Raw genomic sequence first — 19524 nt, forward strand, 5'->3', positions numbered from 1 at the left:
CAAAATCATTCTGCTCCCAGCTAACAGGAAACGTTAGTACAACGTTGTCACAACGTCGTGTTTCGGTAAGTTGCGAAATTACGTTTTAATTACGTTGTAGCAACGTTCTGAACGTTGTGAAGCCATGGTTTGGTCCGAAAGTTGTGGTAAAACGTTGTGACAACGTTTTATTGGTACGTTGCAGCAACCGCACACTTGCAACATTATATTGATAATGCATGGTGACTTATATGGCCATATAATGCATTTCCTTTGACTTTCATGCGCATTTTCAGTTTTCATCGTTAAATTGGACATGTTTTAACACTAGGACTGTTCACGTTGTCAGCTGGTGCGCCAACACGTTGTTAAAACGGGTTTTCACAACCTTGACATTATAGGTACTGAAAATTAGCGGTGTTTTATACAAGTAAATTCTGATACCTTTCTCTCTCTATCTCTCCCTAATATATATATATATCTATATATATATAATATATATATATATATAATATATATATATATATATATATATATATATATATATATATATATATATATATATATATATATATATATATATATATATATATATATATATATATATAATATATATATATATATATTATATATATATATATATATATATATATATATATATATTATATATATATATATATATTATTAGGGAGAGATAGAGAGAGAAAGGTATCAGAATTTACTTGTATAAAACACCGCTAATTATTCAGTACCTATAATGTCAAGGTTGTGAAAACCCGTTTTAACAACGTGTTGGCGCACCAGCTGACAACGTGAACAGTCCTAGTGTTAAAACATGTCCAATTTAACGATGAAAACTGAAAATGCGCATTGAAAGTCAAAGGAAATGCATTATATGGCCATATAAGTCACCATGCATTATCAAAATATAATGTTGCAAGTGTGCGGTTGCTGCAACGTACCAATAAAACGTTGTCACAACGTTTTACCACAACTTTCGGACCAAACCATGGCTTCACAACGTTCAGAACGTTGCTACAACGTAATTAAAACGTAATTTCGCAACTTACCGAAACACGACGTTGTGACAACGTTGTACTAACGTTTCCTGTTAGCTGGGAGCAGAATGATTTTGAAGAACGTTTAACCTTTGGGAAATATTAGTGGAAATCCCGGGATTATCAGTACTAGAGATGTCAATCGGATGCCAACTTTTTGGTATACCGATACCAAACCGATACCAATTTGGTATTTGGTATTTCAATCCTAGTGTAATCGGTATTTTGTTGGTATCATGAGCCCTCACTAATGTATAAGAGGCTAAAAAATTGGTAAAAAGTTGGTATTTTCATCATGATTCCAAATTGGTTTGGTTTCGGTATTTCCCCGCGGTTTTGGTTGGTATTTGGTTTGGTATCGGTATTCCGATTTTCCGTAATTGACATCACTAATCAGTACCTTATGGTGATACCCAACCATGCCTTGTACGGTTGTGCCCCATGGCAAAGCTGCAATCTTTCACCCGGTGCAGGGGTTGAGCACCCCCAACCATTTTGAAAAATCGACACCCTGACTATACATAACTAATTTCCTGGGAAAAAATGACTTTAAAACAACATATACCTGACCTTGATTCAAGCCGGATCTTTTGACACCAACCGCATGATTTTCTGGTCAGGTCAGGTCACTGACCTATGACGTCATAAGTGAACCTCTGCACGGTCTTCAGATGTCGCAACTTCGCAACGCCCTCACTGCCAGAGGTGATGTCACAGGGACATGAAACTTGCAGGATCTAGTATCCATTATGAGTCTCACAACTTGTATATCTCGGATTTTTCCTAAAGGCCATATGAGGTCAGGGATTTGATGCACTCCTTGCAAGGTTAGATGCGTCACTTTTGCAATGTTGACCTTGCGTGACGTCATTTATGACGTCATCAAGGTCATATCAGTTTTTCGTCAAGACACTAACAAGATCAAATTGAGATAGCGAGTCGGGAAAGCCACCAATGGACTCAGGAAGACCTGCCGAATCGAATGATATGCGACATGACCTCTTTCGACCAACTTCGTGACCTGGGGTGCTGACCTGACCTTGACCTGAGGTCAACACCCTAAGTTGACCTGACCCTGAAAAAAAGTATATCATTCGACGCGCCTGAGCGAGGCGAACACGATGCTGCCAAAATCGCGGCTCTGCGGCCGTTTTTTGCGAAGTTATTCACCAAAACTGAGCCGTACCCTGGGGCACTTGACCTGACCTCAGAGGTCACCGGTTGACCTAGGACCTTAAAATCGGGTACCAATCTCTGCGTCTCGTAACGGCGCACACGCTCGTTTTTCCGCGACGCGCTAGCACCACCAGGGCGAAACGGCGAGGGGGTCGTACCCAAGGTCGTACCCGCCCCCCCCCCTCGGCCGGCGCGTATGTAGAAAACCAATAGGTCCGGCGAGGGTTATACCAATTATGGAAGTTTTTGTCGATTTTTTAGATTTCAAAAATTAAATATTTTTTATTATTTGTTTGAAAATGCCAACCTTTTCAAAACAACAATGCAGTGTTTCCGAACATGAAGTACGAATTTATTTAACTCTTGATGCTCTTGTGTATTGATTTTGCTGAAAGCCTAGGGCGGTGGATGAATCAGAGTATCTGACATCTGTATTGATCGCTGCGTGTGGTGTGGATCAGTGGAGACTAGTCGTTCACTATTTTATGCCGCGTTATAGGTGTTTAGATGTAGCTGCTTAGACTTCAATATCGCTGGAAATTAATTATCTACGTCGTTTTGTGTTTCGTGTCATCAAATATGTCTGGGGACCAAAGGACTATGATCAAAGGTAGTCCCTCCCAATATGTGAAGCTCAATGTTGGAGGGACGTTATATTACGCAACCATAGCAACTCTTACAAAATATGATAACATGTTGAAGGCAATGTTTAGTGGAAGAATGGAGGTTCTTACAGATTCAGAAGGTTGGTATTTTCTTCGCTATCTGTAGACATGTAGGTACGGCCCTTCAGCAAAAGAGTGGGTGGTTAGCCTATGTGCTTTTGGTTTAATAACTTTGAATGACAGAGACACACCTGTAATATGACTCAATAGAACTGAGAAGAGGGTTCGTGCACACACTTCGGCAATGGTTTTCAACAGCCATTAGATGTATTCGTCAACGTAGATCGATTAGTATGATGTCTGCAACCAACCATGTAATACCTGGAGGGCCGTACCTAGGTAGGTACCTACCTACATTGTCTTATTTCCCCTAAGTTGTAACATTCTAGACCTTTCATATGCCCCAGACTGCAGAACATGGCAATCTTGCAAAGTCTTGTAGGCATGGGATGCAGAGACATTTGGACAATGCAGTGGGGTTCCTACGCAATTGGCTCTGTGGTGAATCTGCTCTGAGGACCAGTTCAGGCCTGAGCTGTGGTCAGGGAGCACATACCATTGAAAATTTTTGCACCACTTATGCACAGTTGGGGTCCATCGGTTGCAAAGCTCCGCCCTTCGGTGTATGATGTCACACATGTCATGTGACGTAGGCTTGTGCAAACTCAGTTTTGCACAAGGACAAAATAGCTGCAGGAGGCGAAAGTGGTGCAGATTTAAGTTAACCTTCCTGTATTGCTTATTGTAAGTGGTTAGTATGTTGTTTTTTTGGCATTATTCTCTTTCTTTTCAATGACACATTGCTATTAACCACATTTGAACACATTTAATCAATTGTTGAACAAAAACCATCAGTTAATTCGCACCACGGTTCGCTGCGCGTCAAATAATGCCGACATGGCCCTCGGCTTTGCGGGCCGGCAGAGAGAGGGCGGAGCGAGACGGCTGAAATCATCGCATGCAATGACTTCATACTGCAAAATAGTTTGCTGGGACACCAACGTGGCTGGCAGAATATTCTGTTGGGTGTGATGACATCACACGTCTGGTGAGCTTTTTTTCATAAATTTAGTCCGAACCTTTTGATAAGAAGGATTCACAAGGAAAGAGCCACCGCTGAGCGAAGCTTGTTGCGGTGACCCTGCCCTCTACCTACCCTCGATTGTGCAATTCCAGTTCTATGGCAGAATTTAGGGTCCAAAGTTTAACGTGCGCTCATAGCCGCCCACGGCCGGTCCCCTCACTGACTTCGCCTGGCTACGGCCTGCCACCAACCACAACCATACCTGTCAGGAGGCCCATAGATGTCAAGCGTCTGTCGCGCTTCGAAGTTCGAAAGGAACACGTGCTCTCACCACGCGGAGTCCAATGGTCTACCAACTGAGCTACGGGATCGCAAGAAAGAAATGACCTTGCAGACTTCTGATGCAGAATATTTTGTGAAACATGGCCAGCAATATGTGGTAATCGCCTACCATCAATGCCAAACGATTTCATACAAAAGACACTAGAAAACAACATATTACTGTGTTTCTTACATATTCTGTAGGGTAGTTACCAATCCATGCTATTACAGCTTCCAATACATCCATGTAAGAAAGAAATGCGCCACAATTCAATCTCTCGTTGAGAAGCAAAACAATTTAGGCATCATTTAGTAGCTTAAGACAATCGGCATCATGAAAATCTGTCATGCTATTCTGCCGTGACATCATGTTGGAAGCTTGGCCCCTTGCTCTGCCCCTGATGCCTACTGCGCATGCGTCATGGAATGATATTTCAAAATATCTTGCGCTGGCCGCTGAAACAGCAGCACCAAATTTATTTTGCCCCCCCCTCCCCCTTAACCCAAAATGTCTGACGACGCCTATGAGTTGGGCACAGGATTAACCCGGCAGGCGGTGGGCCTCCCGGCCACCTTCCGCGCGGTGGGGGGGGCATTTTTGGCCCCCCCCCCCGTATCTCCGAAACTACTGGACGGATCCGTAAAATTTAAACGGTGTTCGATGGCCCTGTCAAATTTGTCGATGGTTGCCAAATTTCATTGACCTTGGGGTCACCGATGACGTCACAGGTCAGGTCAAAGATAAACCCCGCGTTCGATATCTCTCAGACGACAAAGATTCTACGCAATCCGGCCAATCCCGTTCGAGGTCAGCGGGGGCTCGGCTACAGTACTGGAACGTGATTGGCCGAACGACATAGAATCTTCATCGTCTGAGAGACATCGAACGCGGGGAAAATGTTTCACCGTTCACGGGTCTTCTAGGTAATACGCTATAACACCGAGGAAAACGCATTTTGTCGAAAATCAGCGATAGGGCGTCAGTTGCCTAGCACATATGTTGCTATTAGAGGTCACTGACAATACCAGGTCACCAAGGGTCAGCACATGAACCCAACCTTACTGAGGTTATGCGATGCATGTTTTATGGCCAATTTTTCATTTCCACCTCAATGATGTTGGTTTTAAGACCATCAGGTACGGTTTAGGTCACCTTCTGGATGGAGGTCAGGTCAAGGTCAGGTAAAAAAGGTCCAATTTCAAAGTTGATATTTATGCATAAAATGGGCATTGATTTGATGCAGCTTGTCACGGGGAGTCTAAAAGTGGTCGTTGTTTTGCGCTACGTGGTCTAGAATTGCTAAAAATTGAGTTTGAAAATTTGACGTCATCAATTTGAACAGTTCAAAAAAAGACGTATCGATCTCAAATTTGGTATGTGGATAAAAGGCAGTAAGGACTATCACACATTCCGTATTTTTTCGAAATTCGATTTTTTGTGGATTTTTCAGCTAGGTATTAAATTCAAAAAATCTATTTATTTGATTTTTGTGGGTCAAAATCCAAAATGTAAAAATCCGAGATGGCAGTTTTGTAGCCCTATTAATTTTGCACTGTTTATGTCTGAAACATTTTTCTGTATCTCCAAAGCTGTAGGCTAATGACGTCACTCCGACGTCATTAGCGGCCAACCTATCATAGCCTTTGGATTTTTTGTCACAATCTGCAATAGCTATTCACGAGAGGGTACTGAAAGTTTGGTGACGATCGGCGCAGTGGTTCTGGAGATATATCGAAAAAAGACTAAAGGGGAGGGCAAAAAAATGTCCCCCACCCACCGTCTGGAGTGGAAGGCTAATGAATGGAAGGGGCTCCAGACTGGCCCCCTCATGCAGATTCCCCTCCCCCCACCCCTCATACCCATGCCGATGGAGCCCCTACCCAAAAATGGCATGACATATGTCTGATGACTCTTGTTTGCTGTCATTGACAGGCTGGATTCTGGTTGACCGTTGTGGCAAGCATTTTGGCACAGTGCTCAACTACCTGAGGGACGGCACTGTGACTTTGCCGGACACTGCCCGCGAGCTGGCCGAACTATACACGGAGGCCAAGTACTACTGCATACAGGAGCTCGGTACGTCAACAACACGCTCCAAAATAAACGTTACAGGACACATTATCCTGTAATAGTCTTTGATACAGTGAAGCATGCTAATTAGGTATTTTAGAATCGCTTTGTTTCATTGAGTCTTATCAAATGAACTTGCTATTAACGCCTGGTTAGCCTGACAATATATTTTCAGATAAATGCCATGTTCTGAACACACAGGCTCAGGTTTGATATCAGTCAGACGTAGTCTGTGTTGTCATATTAAACCCGCGCCCCGTTAAGGTCTGGCAGCCCCCAGGTCCTGTTGGGGGGGGGGGGGCAAAGGCCCACGTCGTATTCCCGGAACCAATAGTCAGATCAGAAAAATTTGGATAACATTCGAAAGATGTTATCGAGGCGCATGATGTCATGCTGTCTCTGGTCTTGCATTTGTGTTCTTCCATACGTCTTGCATTTGCTGCATACATACCTCAACCTATATTTATATCAATATTGCCAGAACATAGGAATATGAATATTGCTTAAAGGGACCCTTCCACCTTCAAAAAAGTTTATGAATTGGCATGAAAGTGATGTCGCTCGGTTCAGAAAGAGCGGAAACGAATATCTACCAAATTTCACCGAAAAATATTCACCGGTTTTCAAGATATTAGACTTTTACTTTTGTTTACTTTTTGGGATCTCCGCTGTTCCTAGCGACTTTATTTGGAAGCAATAGTTTGGCAGCTGAAAGTGCGGCACTTGTTGCGCGCAAAGCAGCATATACCACCGCGTGCTACAAAACGTTTTAGTCAAACATTTAAAAATCGTTAGATATCTGCGCTGACGTCACACATTTAGAGGGGTATTCCTATGCATTAGCCCCTCTGAATCAAAATGCTGCAATTTTGAAATTCAATATTTCCGATTTAAGGCATTTATCGATGTTGTGAGTGCCGAAACCGGTAATTGTGAGCCAGGGACCTCATTTTGGCTATCTCAACTCAAATCTAATGTTAAGGTGGGAGGGTCCCTTTAACATTGTGTATACCTATATTTAAGTGAGTGCTTATTCAGACAGAAGTATTTTATGACCTAGCAAGAAGTTGCCAAACACATTGATGCCTTGCAGAACAGTAGGTATGACATTTCAGCGAAAAAGTCGTGAGGATGTCTTTTCCCCAATTTTGAGGATGCCATCTTTTTCATTAGGGGATGATTTTCCCGCACTATTGCCAATTTGGCCACACTGTCTTCGTCCATTCCCCAGTTCAGTTGGTTCCGTGACTTTCAAATTATAGCAGGCCCTTCCTCGGTCAAGCTTGATGGATCCACCGTCACATTGCGCGGTAACCCGCGCCCCACTGAGCCCCCCCCCCCCGTTTCATAGCCCTTCTCCCGTTTAACCTTGTGTCAAAATATCAACTTCGTAGCTACCATAGATCGGCCGGAAATGACGTCATGTTCGGCCGATTTCGACGCGAAACATTGAACCACGGCAATCGCTCCCAAGAGCTCAGTTTTTAAGCTAGATCCAATTTCTTTCCATGAAAGAACTCAGAATAGACTCCTCTATCAAACTGCTATCTCGGATTTTTAAAATTTTGAAAATATATGATAAAATTTAAAATTTATATTTTTATATTTTTACAAAAACTTTTTGACTTACCGAAGAAAAAACGGAATGTGTGATAGAACACATGCTTATGACTTACTGTAGCAAGTTTTAGCTAAATATCTTCAAAAATGGCCAAGTTATACGCATTATAGCAAACAATTCATAATTATAAATTTTTGAAATCAATTTTTCAGTACGTTTTCATCAATATAAATAGCACCATCGTGTTCCTGAGCTCCAACTTCATCCAATAGACACCTTTTTGTTGAAAAATTTTAACTTAAAAATTTGACCTTTTTTGACCTGAAAGTGACCTGACCTAAGCTAAATTCAACTTAAACTGACCTCTAATGACACAAATGACATCAAATTCGAAATCTATGGCCTAAATGGACCATAAAACATGTGTCACGTGACCGACGCATGATATAATATTTCCGTGACCTGTGATGACCTGACTGTCGCCACGATATCCTCTGGTTTACATGCACGGACGACACTTGTGTTTTGTGACTGGCTGAGGGGGATTAGGGGGTCGGAAATTGGGACAGGATGGTGAGAAGGGCGACAGTCGCTGCCTGATCAATGCTCCTCAGTGGCGAGGGCGCCGTGAGCAGACGGATCTACCGATACTTCGACGCCTCGATAGCGAGGTTGGCCGAAGCCGACTGGCTGCACCCCTTGTATGGAAAGAGGCCCCTTTCCCCGGTCTCGATGGCGAAACACGGGAAAAGAGTTAAGCCCTCGGTTTTCGCTGGCGACACACCGGTGGCCGCCCATTCGCACACCCCAACGAGGTGAGAAGAGCCGAGGTCCCCGGAAGTAGGACGGGACGGGTCACAGTCCACGCGTTTGTGGCCTGCCGTCAGTCCTCGCACTTCCGTCACTTCCGTCTCTCACTTCTCTCACAGCCACTGAGTTCAACCACTGGATATTTATTGTCACTTCTCACAATTCACTCCAGAATCCAGCTTCGCTCCCCACGGCCACCCCCACCAGACCGGGTTACACGCACACACAGACTAAACCCGCCTACGCCTCACCCGCCCGAGATCAGCTTGCTGTTTGTCGCTCTCTCCTCTCTCTCTCTCTCTCTCTCTCTCTTCTTCTCTCTCTCTCCTCTCTCTCTCTCTCTCTCTCTCTCTCTCTCTCTCTCTCTCTCTCACTCACTCACTCACTCACTCACTCACTCACTCACCATCACTCACTCACTCACTCACTCACTCACTCACTCACTCACTCACTCACTCATCACTCACTCACTCACTCACTCACTTACTCACGAGTAGGTATATCAATACATAGCGGAAGAAGACGGTACGGGGAGACCTAGAATAAGCGCCGGTAGGCGCTACGGAGTGACCTAGTCCTCAATATAATCTGAATAAAATGACAAAATAGCAAAAATTCGGGTATAATCGATCACATATCTTTGTCAGCCGATCTTGAATATACCCGAATTTTGCTATTTTGTCATTTTATTCAGATTATATTGAGTATTCGGTCAATTAAATATGCTCATAACCTGTACTTCGATAACAATGCAATACTAAGCATCGCCGGACCGAAGGTTTGAAAGAAAGGAAAAAGAACTTAGAAATTAAAGTATGTAAATATATACAAAGAAACGTCCGCACGCACGCCGGCAACATTGACAACACAAACGCCGCGGAAAAAAAAAAACAATGAAAAACCCCGCCTTGTCTCCGCACGCCCGTAAACAACCTGTTCTTCGATTATGGAATATTTAGTTCTTAATTACGCATTGTTATGCTTTTTTCTTCTTCTGAAAACCCCTTACCGGGCACCGAATGCAATAAGTCGACTGAAGTGGGTTCTGGCCGGGCTCTGCGCGCGCTGCCTGTCGGTCACTGGGTGTCCCGTGCCGCCCTCTGCTGCAGGCGAGGCGTGCGACAGCGCACTGAAGAAGCTCACCGACCGAGACGTGCAGCCCATCTGTCGGATCCCGCTCATCACCAGCTCGCGCGAGGAGCACCAGCTCATCAGCCAGAGCACCAAGCCCGTGGTCAAGCTGCTCATCAACCGGCACAACAACAAGTACTCGTACACCAGGTGGGTGCGGTGCGCGGTCCGCCGCCCAGCGCCGCGGCTGGCCGCTGCAGAGTCGGGTTGGACCTACACTCGACTCCAGACAGCGATCGGCGGTCGGCAGTAGCGAGCGCCTGTTGAACCGCTCTGCGCGTGACTTGCCGTCGCCGCGTCACGGACCTGCACTCCGTCTGACCGGCCCTCAGCCCTGTGTCCCGCCGCGCCCCTCTGGCCGACCGGCCCCGTGTCCCGCCGCGCCCCTCTGACCAACCGGCCCCGTGTCCCGCCGCGCCCCTCTGACCGACCGGCCCCGTGTCCCGCCGCGCCCCTCTGACCGACCGGCCCCGTGTCCCGCCGCGCCTGCCGCGCGCCTTTGACCGGCCCCGTGTCCCGCCGCGCCCCTTTGACCGGCCCCGTGTCCCGCCGCGCCCCTTTGACCGGCCCCGTGTCCTACAGCGCGTCCGACGACAACATGCTGAAGAACCTGGAGATGTTCGACAAGCTGAGCCTTCGCTTCAGCCATCGCGTGCTCTTCATCAAGGACGTGACGGCCACCAACGAGATCTGCATGTGGACCTTCTACGGCCGCGGTCAGAAGGTGGCCGAGGTCTGCTGCACCTCCATCGTGTACGCCACCGACAAGAAGCACACCAAGGTATGGAGCGGAGCGGGCCGCCGCGGCCGCACAGTGGAGCCGCGCAGTCTTCACCCGCCGCCGTCTGGCACTCCTCACAGTCCTCACAGTCGCCGTGCACTGGCCCTCATTTACTGGTCCTCACAGTCCTCATTGACTGGTCGTCCAGTGCCTATGTCATCAGCCGGACAGTTATTGGCCGTCTATTGTAGCTTTAGATCAGGTGCTTCAGTCAAATATCTGCCACCCGTGCTCGTGCTGCACTATGCAAAGCTGACAGCCCCGCCGACCGGCGACAGAGCTGTCCATTGCTGTCGAGCTGTACAGGGTGTCCGGAAATTATTTGCCCCTCCATCAAATCGCCGCCATAATAAATAAACAAAGAGCCGCCGGGTCATGGTTTTACCCCCGGGTCATTTATCGATTTATCCCCTGTCCTGCCCTACCCATTCCCTCATCCGCTTTGGCATTCCATAGATCAAGATGTCCAGAGTATCCACGCTGATGTTCAGTCACACCTTTTACAGATTATGATGTTATGCCACACCTTTCTAAAGTCCGTTTTCTATGGGAGCTGGTTCAATCTTGCTGAACTCCTCCTTCATGATTCCCCATAGGTTTTCGATTGGGATTAGGACAGAGGATTCGATTTGACTTTCTACTTCATTCCAGTCTTCACCATAACTTCAGAACGCTCTGTCAAAGAATTCCTTTCGTTAAAGTAGATACCACGTTCAGGTGCGAGTTACGCCTATCAAACACTGGCCCCTGGCGCCTCGCAAGTGTCAAGCTCAGGTGACCGACTTAGGTCGTGTGACTAACGGACAGCTGTGGATAGCCTGAGGCACGGTCTTAGCAAATTTTCAACAGTTCTTAAAGCGCACGGTGGGATTATAGCTGAATGATCAAGGGGCAAATAATTTCTGGACACCGTGTACGCTGGCGCCAGGTACCGCCCGCTAAGTGCACAGAGAAGAGAGTCGTTATGCTGGCTCCCAGACGGCCGGACTCACCAGGACTCGGCTAACCAGGCATTGTGGACTCGGCTCACCGGGACCGGCGGACTCGCCAGGACTCGGCTCACCGGGACCGGCGGACTCGCCAGGACTCGGCTCGGGCGCCCGCGAGTGCGACGAGTCAGTAGTAGGGTTGTGATTTATAGCAGCCCTTACTCGCTCATCTGGCCCGCGGGCGGCCCCACTCAGCGAGACTGGCTTCTGACACAGACTCAGCGAGACTGGCCTCTGACAGACGGTCCCACTCAGCGAGACTGGCCTCTGATACAGACGGTCCCACTCAGCGAGACTGGCCTCTGACAGACGGTCCGGGCGGCCATGGCTGCCGTGTATCCGGCAGGGTTGTACAGAGTGGAAAGCAATTACGAGAACATGTACTTTCTTACAATGCTGCCCGTCCGTGGATATTTGTATGAACGCCGGCTGTCATGGAACTGATTGGTCGTGTTTGTTGTCGCCTTATCTACCAAAAGTGATTTGACTTTGGACGATGACCTGAAAGGACGTCTCGATTTTGAATGGTACACATGTCGTACGCTGCGCAAGACCAAAATCGGCAAATACTAAAGAGCACGATATGGAGTTGCCAGAGAAAGCGTTGGAGATGGTTTTGGCTGGGCTGGAGCGGAAGGGAATGGCAACGGTCTCAGCAGCAGCAGCCTTACTCAGTTATGCATTTGGTTAAAGCATAATACGACTTGAGAGGATTTAACCCGCGCCGGGCTGTGGGGGGGGGGGGGGAGTTTAGACATCCCTATCGCGGTCTTTCGGAGATAAGTCGTTTTGAGCACACCTGTTCATGCATCTTTTCCGCACATGTTGTGAAAGTTTCAGACCCAGGTCGCTCAAGGTCAGGTCACCAGCTCACGTCAAGTAACATTACCTCAGAAAAGGTTAGAATGCTTGTCATAGCTACACCGACTGAACGATCGCCTTGAAAATTTCAGCGATTCATAAAAGTAACAGTATGTATGAAATGCGTCTCGGAATTTTGATATCGGTGACCTAGGGTCAGGTCAATTTTGCGCCTTCTCCATTATAAATCAATGAGAGAAAATTTAACGGCATCTTTTGGACCAACGCCATTCTAGACATTCTCAAACATGGTGATACATGTAAACATAACACCTAATAGCCAATAGGAAAAAAATAGCGCCCGTCACTCCTCCTTATGTTCCCGAGGTCATATCTGACCATAAAATGTCCCAAATACTTTGTTTGGCAATAGTTTTTGACAAACAGATGCTAGAGCGATGAAAACACCTTAAATTTGTTCAGGTCGACGATACGGATCGACTGATATGCAACATTAACATTTCCGGTCAGGTCATGACTTTGATGTTAGGTTAAGTTTTGAAAATGCTCATTTTTAGATTACAGCTTATTCGACGCGTCTTGACGGGGGAAACACGATGCGGGCAAAATCAATGTTGTGTTTTTCCTGAGTCATAGTATTACATATTTTTTGTAAAAATTGTTATTTTTCCAGCTTTAACCCTCTGGAGGCTAAACCGTTGGTCCTAGGTCAAATGGTCACATCTAAAGAACTTGATCAGAAAGCCCTAAAAGGGCTATCGAATGCGCTTTTCCGTGGCGTCTTAGCTCTATCAGTTCCCGAGTTACGCGCCGGTTTTTTTATGAAAAACGTTTAAATCGGTAACATTTTACCTTTGATGACCTCTGGTGACCTTACCTTTGACCCGCCGTAAAAAATGACCGAAGAATGATTTTTGACGCTCGATTCGATTGCCGCTTGTTTACCGCATGTCGCTATACGTGGCCCAGGAGCGAAGTTAGACGGGATGGGGTGAGACTAAATGCTTACTTCGAAATCTAAGCTGCGTTGCGGCATTGACGGTCATGTGCGATGTGTATGCCGCATGATTAGTAAGCGGCGACCACTAAATTAAAAACTCAATAGCTTTGACCTGTTTTCAATGGATAACACTGCATACCAAAAATGTCCATCGCTCTCGTCATAGGATATTTAGATTTAAATAACTAACTTATCTACATCATTGTTTTGAACCAAATTAATACTTTCAACTTGACCCTCGCCCGTATTGGTGTTTTTCCAGCCGCGAACGTATAAGGTATAAGCCGAACGTATAAGCCGCGAACAGCCCCTTGACGTTTCGCTCCTGATCAAGCTAGAGCTTCGCGGAAAAAACGAGCGTGTTGCCCGTGACAAGAGGAAGCCGATGATACCCAATTTTAAGGTCCTAGGTCATCGGTTGACCTTCCAGGTCAGGTAAATGACCCAAAAGGGGGAAAATTGGGACCTGTTAGAACGTCGTAGGTGGCTGCTATTGGGTTTTTCGGGGTGCTGATCACGAATATCATGCTAGTTTTGATCACAGATGATGTCTTCATTCATTTAGGCCAGGTCGGGTTAGGTCAGGTCAGGTCAACCAGTAGAGGTCCTGCCGGGTATTTGTAGTAGGTGTCAACCGCCTCTGACAGCTCGTAACATGTTACGAAGGCACCAAAACTACTTTGTAAACGTTCATGTGGCTGCTTAATTCGAATTCAGCTCGAAAAAAAAACTGGCCTAGAAACATGTCAAACTCGAAAAAGTGAACCGAGGTCACCAAAGGTCAATGACCTGACCTGACCTTCAGGTGACCTTGACACCCACCCTAATGCATGGGGGCAACATCATATCACATGTTTGAACGCTTGAAAGTTGAAACCACGAAAAGACTGCAAACGCGCTGCTAATGCGAGCCGACATACGCTGAATCGCGGTTCCGGCCAAACATGGTCTCGAAAAGTAGGTCACAGGTCAAAGGTTATTTGCGTCAGGGTCATGAAATTTTGAGGGTAGGTGTAAAATTGATCAACGCGAGAGTACTAAAAGTTACGTCGTGATCGGCCGCTTTTTACGCGAGTTATTTGCGAAAAACCGAGGGGAGTCCGTTCGACCCCCCCCCCCCCCTAAAGGGCGAGGGTTAACTCACAGTCCGAACTCCGAACAAGTTCGGTCTTGTTTGTGAATTTGTCGGAGCATCACCTAAATCTAGTAGAGATGATGGAGGGAAACTAGGCTTTTAAGGAGGGAAGGGAGTCTGTGACGGTCAGGGGCACTACAAGCTGGTGATAGGGCTGACATGCCATGTTTTGATAGCATGACTGAAACAGACTTTTGGGTAGCCAGGAAATCGCATGCGAGAGCCTGTTGAAATTCTTACATCGGCCTTTATATGCACCAATCGTATATGTACAGGTGCGGGATTTGGCATACGATTTCCAGACAATCGGAAGTATACTGTTTGGAGCCAACGAAGGAAGGAATGAGTGAGTACTAAGTTGAAAGCATTAATTTGGTTCAAAATGATGATGCAGATAAATTAGTTATTGAAATCTAAATATCTTATGACGAGAGCGATTGACATTTTTGGTATGCAGTGTTATTCATTGAAAACAGGTTGGAGCGTTTAAGCCTTTAATTTAGTGGTCGCCGCTTACTAATCATGCGGCATACACGCCGCACATAACCGCCAATGCCGCAACACAGCTTAGATTTCGAAGTAAGCATTTAGTCTCACCCGACGGGGTGTTCCACCCTCCCGGGCCCGGCGCGGTTCGCTTCGAGCACCGGCCCGGCGCCGGTTAAAAAGCTGCCTCTGTCTGCCCGCAGCAAACCCTCGGCGAACAGGGTTCACCGGGACCGGGTCACCGACTGGCTGGGCGCCAAGTCGGTGACAAAACGGCGGCAGTCGACCCAAAACCAGCTAAATGGCTTACTGCGGCCGGGTACCCGATGTAACATCTCACGAATCGCACATATATCAATTCAAATTCGAAAATTTAACTGTACAAACCCTCGATATGACCAACATTCACGAAATAGCAGTAGGATTGCCGCATGAAGTTTTCCAAAGAGCGCCAAACCTGGACATAGGAGGACCGGCAGCTGGTGTTGTGGTTGGGTGAGACATCTTTTGTGCTGTTTCTTCCGTCAAAACGGCATAACAACTGCGTGGAGGCTGCTGATGCATCCGATGTCCCGCCCGTCTCAGCCGTCCACCATCCGGCAAAGGTGCACACCAAGGGCTTATCAGCGCCGGCTGCTGAGTCAAAATTGTACATAGCGCGACAAAAGGTAACCAACAATAAAGGGTGCAACCAGTGGAGCATCATTGCAGACGAGTCTCTCTAGTCTCTAGTCTAGTCCACCGATGGGGAAAACCGGCCAGATGATTAATGTCATTTTTGTGCCCGACGCAAAGAAAATCTTCTTCATGATTGCTGAAGTCCTTCCTCACACCGCCAAAGGACGAAAGACTGGTGCTGTGGGAACCTGTCCTTCTGAGCATACAATGTCGTATCTGGAATAGCCCAGAGCTTAATTCGATCAAAAATATATGGATGATTCGTCAGGATAACGTCAGAGATCTGCTAGGAGCCACCAGCACCGCTTGCCTCACCAGACAGCTCGAGAAGGCGTGGGCTAAGCTTCATCAGCATTGCTTTAGATCCTGATGTCAATTGTGCTGGAACACTTAATCAGTGTATCGCACACAGATGAGGCATAGGCGGCGAAACAGGGGGAGGGGGGGGGGGCACCGGGACACCGTGCCACCGTGCCCCCCTTTGATTTTGGCATTTTAACATTAGCCCTATGGGCGTTGCATGGAAAGAATGGGACCAAAAGTCGGCAGTGCCCTCCCCCCCCCTCCCTGAAGGTGTTCCGCCGCCACTGAGATGAGGATATAGTAAACGATGAAGTTGTCATGTCACCATCGTTTTTTTATTGTTACGAGAACAGTGTATTCGCGTAATTTCTTTCCACACTTTGTACGACTATACAAGTCAAATCATGAGTCGATTTGAGAATCATTCATTTTACTTTGAGTCATGAGTCGGATCGAATCAAATGCTTTGAAAGCTGAATGAGTCATAAGTCGATTGATTCACATAGGGGAGAACGGGGCACAGTGGCCACCCGGGGCACAGCGGCCACCCCGTATTTGAAGCTTTCAGTTTCACAACTGATGTCAACACCAGTTATTGGTTGCCAATTATAGTTCGCTTCATGGTCGTTCGGATAAGCTGTGGTTTCCGGCCCATCGCCACTGTTCTGTGATACACGGAAAAGTATTTCTTCCCTGGTGTCTTTCTATTTTTACTATTTTTAAATGTTTTTATTCCACAACCGTGTGGAATTTATTTAAGCGATCTCGTTCATGCATTGTTTGGTTATCGTACCTATCTTCTACCAATTTAATGCTTTATGCCCCCTCTAATAGCTGAGCTGAAATATTTTTGTCTCGGACGGTATGCGCGGGCCAAAGTGGACGGGGCAAAGTGGCCAGCCCACAGTTGGCCATAAGTTGTTTCCATCTGGACAAAAAACGTTATTAATATTTAAATCTATCGTCATGCGTTTATTTCGGCAATTTTTCGGTTACATCAGTTAAAAAAAATGCACTTTTTTTTTTCTAATATGCCCTTGCATTGTTTAACTAAGATGGGAGGATGACAAAATAAACATCCATCCTCGTTTAAATCAAGCTTCAACAAGTCTAGTCGTGTATGAGGCAACTATCCTATTGCTCATGTCGGGGCAAATAAATCGCTGGTGTCCACTTTGCCCCGCGGGGTGGAGCAAAGTGGCCAAAATGCATAGGTGTAAAGTATTGCCAATATCTCCTAAACGTGAACGCCTTTAGAAATAAAAAGAAGTTAAAATGAAAGGCAATTTAATGAAGAATCTTCCCAAGTTTGAAAATGAAGCGTCGGCTTAGAAACAGACATTAGGGTGGCCGCTTTGCCCCGGTCCCCTATGTACACGTATAAGCAGTTTGAGTCCAAGGTTAAATCGACTCAAGAAAACTCCATTCATATGTTGAATCGACTGGAGCTAACTTGTCATGTGAACCCAATGACCCTTCTGACCCAGTGACCCGACACTGACACTGACCCGTCTGACACTGTGACAATGTGCCGTCTGACACTGTGACACTGTGACAATGTGACACTGTGACACTGTGACCCTGTGACACTGTGACCCGTCTGACCCAGTGACCCGTCTGACCGTGCGCGCAGGTGGAGTGCCACGAGGCGCGCATCTACGAGGAGACGCTGAACATTATGCTGTACGAGGCGTGCGACTCGCCGGACGCCGAGCTGATGCAGGCCACCGCGCGCCGGCCGGCAGCCGCCTTCGGCTGCACCAGCGACGACGACGAGCCGGCAGCCGCCGCCGCCGGCGCGCGCTCCAAGCACGGACTGGACCGGCTGCGCTCCAACAAGCAGGCGGCGCACGCGCACGCGGTGCCGCCGCCGCCGGCGCCGCCGCTGTGAGCGGCCGCCGCCCCCAGTGGAGCGAGCGGCGGCGCGGCGCGCAGCCGAGCCGACCCCTGTCAGCAGATCCGTCGGCACGAGTCCACCCACTCGGTGACTGCCGAGAGACGCACGGCACCCACACTTCAGCCGAGCGCCACGGCTGCGGCTCAGCGTACTTGTAGAATTGTGGATAGGTATGCTTTGCCTGTATCGTTACGTATATACTGTGTCAAACATATATTTTCATCGCCATGTGCAGTTATTGGCGGAGCAATTGATATCCGAATGCATCATGCAATTATGAATGGTAGAGCGGGTTGTTTTGAAGCCAGTTTGTATGCCTCTTCTTGTCCATAAACGCGTCTATTGTAATCTCATTTTGTAAGCCGAGCGTTGTGCATCATAGCGCTGTCTCCACCTGCGTGCTGTTGTGCCGCCGCGGACCGGTCGGCGCCGCTCGGCCGCTGCGCCCGAGCTCCGCTATAGGCGCCCGCGCTAGTGCGCGTGTCTGAGCCGGCGCAGTCCAGTGTCGGGGCCGGCTCGGTCCAGTGTCGCGGCCGGCCGGCCCTAGGGAGCCAATGAGACAGAGGCTGTGACGGGGGGCTCCCAGCGCCTCTGCCAACGCCAACAGATTCATAATATATGCAGTGAGACACTGGCCTGTTGCTGCTCATCACATTTGGAAGGGCGCGGCAGCTCAGAGATTCAGCGCAGTGCGTCCAGCAAGAACGTCGTGTCGCTACCGCCGTGACGCTACAACAATGCGCCTTTTTGCGTTGTTCGATGGCCAATCGTTATAACCGTTTCGGCATCAGTTTGAACAAGCGTCATTCAGAGGACCCCTTCGGTCTGGCTGAAAATCACTCTAATGATAGATCTGACCTGCTGAGTACGATAAGCACAAAATGTAATCTCGGCAAGCCTTACTTACGGATATATGACGGGTCAAAGTTCAAGGTCATTGGTGGCGGACCTTTTCAAATTCCTTAAAAAAATTAATGCAGATAGGCATTGACCTCCTCAGTCTCTTGTCCATAAACTTAGCTCGGCAAGCCCTCACTTCGGAGATAGGCAGGTCAAATGTTGCAGCCACGTGGCGGTCACGTGACCCACTCGCAGCGGACCCCTCAGTTTAATGAAATTCTGTGAGTTGATACATCTAGATGCACTGGTCATTATGCTTAACACGCGCAGTGGGAGGGTTTCGAGTACTACGCCCAGTGGAAGGGGGGGCGGATGTCGCCCCCCCCCCCCTAAGATAGCTCCCACTGGGGCAGAAAGACGAAATTTGGAGGGTAGGTGTGGGCCCTGGGGAGCTCTGTTGCGTATGAATTTCATGACCCTAGGTCAATATCTTCAAGGTCAAATGAGGTCAAAGTAGTCAAATTTTGCCATATGAGCGACTTTTTGCGTTTACACGCCGATAACTCAAAAGTTACCGGCCGATTTTCTTTTTTCTTTCACTTTACGAAAGGACATATGTTTGTGAGAATGTATGGTGAATTTTTAATTAATTCAACAACAAATATGGCAGTTAGAAGCCTGCTAGGGGTAAGATGTCGCCGACTGAAGCCGGATCGGCCGACGCGGGAAACGCGGCAATCACAATTTTGTGTTTACACACTCATAGCTCAAGTTATCGGGCGATTTTCAAAATTCTT

The 19524-nt window shown here is 47.3% G+C and overlaps 1 protein-coding gene across 1 annotated transcript; it reads left to right on the plus strand.

The window, feature by feature from the left end:
- The first annotated feature begins 2612 nt into the window (after positions 1–2612).
- Positions 2613–18519, plus strand: LOC122376582 (BTB/POZ domain-containing adapter for CUL3-mediated RhoA degradation protein 3-like). Its single transcript, XM_043356468.1, has 5 exons — positions 2613–2958; positions 6157–6300; positions 9775–9946; positions 10379–10577; positions 17624–18519. Exons 1-5 carry the CDS (start codon positions 2793–2795, stop codon positions 17879–17881), a joined length of 939 nt encoding a protein of 312 aa, XP_043212403.1. The 5' UTR covers positions 2613–2792; the 3' UTR covers positions 17882–18519.
- The last annotated feature ends 1005 nt before the right edge of the window (positions 18520–19524 follow it).

This window comes from Amphibalanus amphitrite, unplaced genomic scaffold (assembly GCF_019059575.1).
Source record: "Amphibalanus amphitrite isolate SeventyFive unplaced genomic scaffold, NRLGWU_Aamphi_draft 002201F_arrow, whole genome shotgun sequence".
Taxonomy (NCBI): Eukaryota; Metazoa; Arthropoda; class Thecostraca; order Balanomorpha; family Balanidae; genus Amphibalanus; species Amphibalanus amphitrite.

Bases quoted from the DNA above. Each gene is read 5' to 3' on its own strand.
- LOC122376582 (XM_043356468.1), top strand. From the start codon at position 2,793: ATGTCTGGGGACCAAAGGACTATGATCAAAGGTAGTCCCTCCCAATAT. The intron at 6,301-9,774 runs GTACGTCAACAA...CCTCTGCTGCAG, and splicing joins CTACTGCATACAGGAGCTCG to GCGAGGCGTGCGACAGCGCA. The intron at 10,578-17,623 runs GTATGGAGCGGA...CCGTGCGCGCAG, and splicing joins CCGACAAGAAGCACACCAAG to GTGGAGTGCCACGAGGCGCG.